General features: G+C 54.3%; 1 protein-coding gene across 1 annotated transcript; it reads right to left on the bottom strand.

Annotated features, from left to right (window-relative positions):
• Window positions 1-4,843: 4,843 nt before the first annotated feature.
• LOC107303518 lies at window positions 4,844-5,230 on the bottom strand. Its single transcript, XM_015833090.1, has one exon. It carries the CDS (start codon window positions 5,228-5,230, stop codon window positions 4,844-4,846), a length of 387 nt encoding a protein of 128 aa, XP_015688576.1.
• Window positions 5,231-6,394: the final 1,164 nt, after the last annotated feature.

Below are 6,394 nucleotides of genomic sequence, written 5' to 3' on the forward strand. Positions count from 1 at the left end.
ACACCCGGAGTTTCGTCCTAAGCCTAAATCGTAAAAAGAAATTTGTAAGCAACAATTGGCTTAATTAACTCCGGAAAAATCCCTCTAAAAGAACCTAATCCAATCAAATCAAGGCTCGCAAATCGACTAACAGGATTTAAATTTAAATTGCAGAAGTATAAAATTTGGCCAAACAAATTAATTTAAAACTCGGCCAACCGAAGTCCAATTTTCCTCCCTCTTTCTTTTTCCTTTTCCTTTTCTTTTTCTTTTCCTTCCCGGGCCGGCCCAGCCGAGCCGGCCCACCGCTCCCTCCTCGGCCGGCCCAGCCGAGCCAGCCTCCGCCCGCCCGCGCGCGCCCCCGCCTGGGCCGCCGCTCGGCCCAGCTCGCCGCGTCGCCCGCGCCGCGAGTCCGCGCCGCCTCCCTCCTCTCTCTCGCGCCACTGACAGGTGGGGCCCACCTGTCAGTGACCGTTTCGCCGCTCCGCGGCCGCGCCGCGCCGGCCGAGTCTGACTCCGCGCCGCCGCCGCAACGGCCGCCGCCGAGACCGCGTCGTCCCCGACTCGGTCTCCAACCTCCGCCCGCCCTAGCCGGTGCCGCCACCCTATAAATCCCGAGCCGCCGCGCACCGTCGCCCACTTTCCGCCGTCGCTCGTGTCGCCGCCGCGCTGCCGCCTCTCGTCGCCCCGCGCAATCTCGTCGCCAGCAGCCGGTCGCCGCCGCCCTGTTGCGTCACCACCTCCGTCCCGCTGTCGCCGACTTGCTGCCGCCCTCGCCGTCGCCAGGGAGCCTCCTCGGTGCCGCGCGTTCCCTCGCCGCCCGGCCGCCGCCGTGTCTCGCCCGTCGCCGTCACCCGTCGATCTCCGCCGCCGTTGCCGATCTTCCGCTCCCACCCGCGTCGCCACCTCCGCCTCGGTCTCGCTGACCCGCCCGCACTCTCGCCGCCGCCGGTGAGCACCCGCACCCTCCTCCCCTCTTTCTCCCCCTTTCCGGCCGACCGCCGCCGAGTCGCGCGCCGTCGTCGGACGAGTGCGAAGCTCGCCCCTCCCGCCGGCCGCCGCGGTCGTCGTCGCCTTCGTGTCGCCGACGTCCAGCCGCTGTCGCTTGCGCCGCGCGTGCCGCGCCGTCGCCGCTCGCCAGTCACCGTCGCCGCTGTTCTGCCGGGTTGCGCCCGCGCGTCGCCGCCTCGGCCGTCGTCGCCGCCTCGGCCGTCGTCGCCGTCGCGCCGTCGCCGCTCGCCGGTCGTCGCCGTCGCGCCGTCGCCGCTCGCCGGTCGTCGCCGTCGCGCCGCCGCCGTCGCGCCGCCGTCGCCGTGCGCCGCCGCCGCCGCGTCGCCCGCCGCTCCCGCCGGTCGCCGCCGTCCGCCCGAGCCTGCGCACTCTGCTCCTCTCTGTTCCCCTCTCGCTGACGAGTGGGCCCCACCCGTCAGTCGTTCCCCGCGCCCGCCTCCTCTCTCTCCTCCCCGGGCCCGCGTGTCAGTCTCTCCCTCTCCCTCTCTCTCACCGACAGGTGGTCCCCACCTGTCAGCCGTCAGCCTCCTCTCTCCTCGCTGACGTCAGCAGCCCCATTAATTGCGCAATAATTGATTTAGGACTTTTCTGTTTAGCTTAAAAACCCAGAAAACTTCTAAAATTCATTAGTAATTCATCTAGTCTCCGTTTAGGTCCATTCAAATTTCATTAAATTCATAAAATTGTCAAGAATCCATTAAAAATAGTTTCTTTTGCTGTTTCAGTAGAGTTTGTGCCTGTTTTATTTATTTTTGTGCTTTGTCGCTTAGATTCGGACCCCGCCGAAGAGCCGGTTTACTTCGAGATCGTCGCCGAAGTTCCCCAAGGGCCAGAGCAAGGCAAGTGACACTCATCCTTGAACATATTGAACCCATTATTGCAAATTCCCCGCTTTCTTTATTTCAAATATGCATTGTTTTAATTAAAGTATTTACGATATTTATTTTCTTCGGGTAAACCTTATTATTATGCCGTTGTTTATCCGACTTTATTCATTGCTGGACCAGGGGTAACTTGATTAGAGCTAGGCTTAGGTTAATGCTTAGCCCTACTTAGCACAAATAGCTCATGGGATCACATTTAAACATGCTTAGTTCTGAATAGCTGAGATATTGATTCATTACCCGGTTCGGGTTAATGTCAACTAAAATATTGATAATGGTGGGCTGTGGGTACATGGTTTTGAGAGTCGCACCCATGCCAATTAAGGACCGGTTCACGGGAAACCCTGGAAGTAATTAAGTGCTAACCACATGCCGAAATAGGTAAGGTGGGATTTGAAGCACGACTTCGAACTATTTGACGTACCCAGGCAAGGGTAGGCGTGATGGAGTATGGACGGGCAATCGTGGTGTAACGAAAGCCTCTACTGCTTCCGGATCTACCAAGGCACAAGAGGGGACTGCCCGACTTGGTGTAAAGGAGGGGGTGAGACCTGAGGTGTGGTACGATTAAATAGGGAGGGTTGTGTAACGGGTCCTATCACGGTCTCCTTTCCGGTATACCATGGTGGTATGTCGGCGCACGTTTAAGTGTAGTGGAGTCGTGTCTTGTGGGTACAGTAGTACACCTCTAATCAGAGTATAAACTATTCGAATAGCCGTGCCCACTGTTACGGGCGAACTCCCAGCTTCACTGTGATTAGTGAACCTCTAATAACTTGAGTAAATTGGTTATCACTCGGAACTACTGCAACGTGGTGTAACGTTGAGTAGTGGTTGGGCCTATTGCAACGTGGTGTAAAGTTGAACAGTGTTGTGGTACTTTACAACTATTTATTTACTTATGCTTTACTGTATTAAATTACCTTGTTTCTTTTTAATCTCTGTTATTTGTTTAACTGCCGCTTTATTGCAACTAACCCTAGCCTGTCCTTGTTAATCCTTATGCATCATTTACTTTTTCCCCCTTGTCCGTGTTGCTTGTAGAGTACGGTGGTTTGTACTCAACCTTGCTTAACTTTCCCACCCCAGAGCAAGAAGTCGAGTCCGATGGAGGTGCCTCTCAGGAGTGAGCTGTTCCGCCGTCGAAGTGTTGCCTGTGGACTGGAGCCGTACCCGCTGGAGCTAGTCTACCCCCCTTTGTTTTTCTTTCCGCTGCATTTCCGCTAGAATAAGTGTAATTTTCAGTTGTTTCTAAGAACGATGGTTATGTAATCAACATTGTCTTTTTGTGTACCCTGGCTGGTCCTGGACAGGGAATTTAATACACAATTAAGTTCAGAAATTCGTGTGAGGAATTTCTGGGCGTGACAATATAGCCAACCGTAGCCCATGGAGGAGTGCTTCATACTCGGCTACATTGTGTGAGGCCGGGAAGTGAATTTGGAGTACGTACTTAAACTTCTCGCCATTGGGTGATATAAGCACTACTCCAGCCCCGGCCCCTGACATGCGTAGGGAGCCATCGAAGTACATTGTCCAGTGAGGCAGCTCTTCTGGCGTGGTTTCCAGTTGTACGTCGGTCCACTCGATGGCGAAGTCGGCGAGTGCCTGTGACTTTATCGCGGTGTGGGGCTTGAAGGTGATGTCGTACGACATCATCTCCAGTGCCCACTTTGCGATTCTGCCTTGCACCTCCTTATTATGTATGATGTTGCCAAGGGGGTATGATGTGACGACTGAAACCTGGTGGGCTTGAAAGTAGTGAACGAGCTTCCTTACCGTTATCAGGACACCGTAAAGAAGTTTCTGGACTTGGGGGTACTTTAGCTTGGATTCTCTAAGTACTTAGCTAACGAAGTACACCGGCCGCTGTACCAGCTGAGCGTGTTCGTCATCCCGCTCGACCACGAGGACCGTGCTGATGACTTGTTTTGTAGCCGAGATGTAGAGTAGGAGCGGCTCACTTGGGCTGGGCGAAGCCAGCACGGGGGAAGAGGTCAAGTATTTGTTGAAGTCCTCAAAGGCTTCTTGTGCTTCCGGGTCCATGTGAAGTGGTCGGTCTTCTTCAGTAGCTTGAAGAAGGGCATCCCTCGGAGGCCGAGTCGTGACACGAATCGGCTGAGGGCCACCATGCATCCGGCCAACTTCTGGACATGTCGGAGCTCGCTGGGAGGCTTCATGTTGAGTATGGCTTGGACTTTTTCCGGGTTTGGCTCGATGCCTCGTCGGGATACGACGAAACCTAGGAGCATGCCGGAGGGGACACCAAACACACACTTTTCAGGATTTAGTTTCATCCTATAGCGTCGGAGGTTATTGAATGTTTCCTCTAGGTTGACTAGTAGGTCATCCCTCTTCCTCGACTTCACGACCACGTCGTCGACGTATGCTTCTACGTTTCGCCCGATCTAATCGTGGAGGCACCCCTGGGGTGTCCGTTGGTAGGTTGCCCCCGCGTTTTTCAGAACGAACGGCATCGTAACGTAGCAGTATGCGCCGAATGGTGTGATGAAGGCGGTCTTCATTTGATTGGCCTGTCTTAGGCTGATCTGATGGTAGCCCGAGTAGTAATCGAGGAAACTGAGCAATGCGCAGCCAGCCGTCTAGTCTACGACTTGGTCGATGTGCGGTAGAACAAACGGATCCTTAGGGCATGCCTTGTTAAGATCCGTGTAATCCACACACATTCGCCATTTGTTGTTCTTCTTTTTGACCATGACGGGGTTGGCCAACCAGTCGGGGTAATTGACTTCTTCTATGAAGCCTGCCGCGAGCAGTTTGGTCAACTCCTCCTTAATCGCGTCTTTCCTATCTTGTGTGAAGCGGCGAAGGCGCTGCTTAACTGGCCTAGCGTCGTCTTTTACATTCAAGGAGTGCTCAATCACTTCCCTAGGGACTCCTGGCATATTAGGCGGTTTCCGAGCAAAAATATCTTTATTATTTTGGAGGAGAGTGACGAGCGCGAGTTCCTATTTGGAATCTAATTGAGTTCCTATGAAAGTAAATTTAGACGAGTCGGTGGGGTCGAGGGCGATCTGCTTCTTCTCGTTGGAGGTGATTTTTGCCACCTTTTTAGATGGTAGATCATCGTCCTCCGTCTTGCAAGTCGAGGCTTCGCGTATCTGCTCCCGGCCAGCTTGTTCTTCAGCCGGTTGTGCAATCTCGCAGCTCTCTGTTTCGCAGCTGAAGGCCTGTTTGATGTCGCTGCGCAGGGTGATGACACCATGTGGCCCGGGCATCTTAACCATAAGGTAGGTGTAGTGCGGGACCGCCATGAACTTCACCAACGCGGGCTTGCCGATGATGACGTGGTACGCCTTCTCGAAGTCAGCGACTTCAGAACAGATGTTCTCCATCCGGTAGTTGTCCTTTGTACCAAAGGTAACCGAAAGAGTGATCTGCCCGAGTGGTATTGTTGATAGCCCGGGAATGACCCCATGGAAGGGCGCATTGCTAGGGCGTAGCTCTTACCTCAGGATCTTCATGTCATCGAGCATCTTGGCGAAGAGGATGTTGAGGGCGCTCCCTCCGTTAGTGAGGAAGCGCTTCAACTTGACATTCTTGACGACTGGGGCTAGCACCAGTGGGTACCGTCCCAGGTGAGCCACTCGGTCAGGATGATCCGAACGGTCGAAAGTGATCGGAACCTCCGACCACCATAGGTATTGGGGGACATCCACCGTTGTGGTGTTGATCTCCCTTGATGCGAGCTTCTGCTTCCTCTTGGACTCGTATGCGAGCGGGCCACCAAAGATATGGTTTAACTCGGCTTGCGGGTCTTGGAAGTCGTTGTCTTTCTTGTCGGTGGGCTTCGGTTTGCTTGGCCCGGCGGCCCTCAACTGGCCTTTGGCTAACTGTTCTGCGTAATGATGCATAACAAAGCAATCTTTGGCCAGGTGGGAGGACTTCAGATAGTAGGGGCACTTGCTGTTCATGACTTTGTCATAATCAGACATCTTGGGGCACTGGATCGGTTGTCGGTCTGCGACAGTGACCAGCTCTTCGGGCTTACGTTTTCGTGAGTCCGAGTCCTCCTTGTGCTCCTTCTCTTGTCCTTTGCCTGACGGCTGTCCTTTCTCTTCGTGTTTATCTCCCCGTGATGCGGACACCACGTCAGCAGCCGCTGCGTAGGAGTTAGCCATGTCGAAGAGGTCTTTGAAAGTAGTCGGCTCTTTGTTTGGCTCTGAGTCTGACCCGATGCCTCTTTGTTAGGCTCAAACCGGTAGACTTCCTCGTCGGAGTCGGAGCTTGAGTCGGTGTATGACAACGCACCAAACTGGTAGGTCTGCAGCCTGATGCCGCCGAACTTGAAGGTCGAGCTCGGCGGGAACTTCCTCTTCAGGATGTCCGAGTTGAAGTCCATCGAACTTCGCTGAAAAGAGCTTTAGATCGAAAAAGAAAGATAGCGCACCCCCTACCTGGCGCGCCAACTATCGACGATTGGTGTTGGCAATAAACTTATAGGGTGGCTACCGAGCTCGGAATTCGATGGTTAAGATGAAGAGAGGGCGATTTACCCA

This window comes from Oryza brachyantha, chromosome 2, assembly GCF_000231095.2.
Source record: "Oryza brachyantha chromosome 2, ObraRS2, whole genome shotgun sequence".
Classification (NCBI taxonomy): Eukaryota; Viridiplantae; Streptophyta; class Magnoliopsida; order Poales; family Poaceae; genus Oryza; species Oryza brachyantha.

Excerpts from the sequence above, each read along its gene's own strand:
- LOC107303518 (XM_015833090.1), bottom strand. The coding sequence starts at position 5,230 with ATGGAGAACATCTGTTCTGAAGTCGCTGACTTCGAGAAGGCGTACCAC.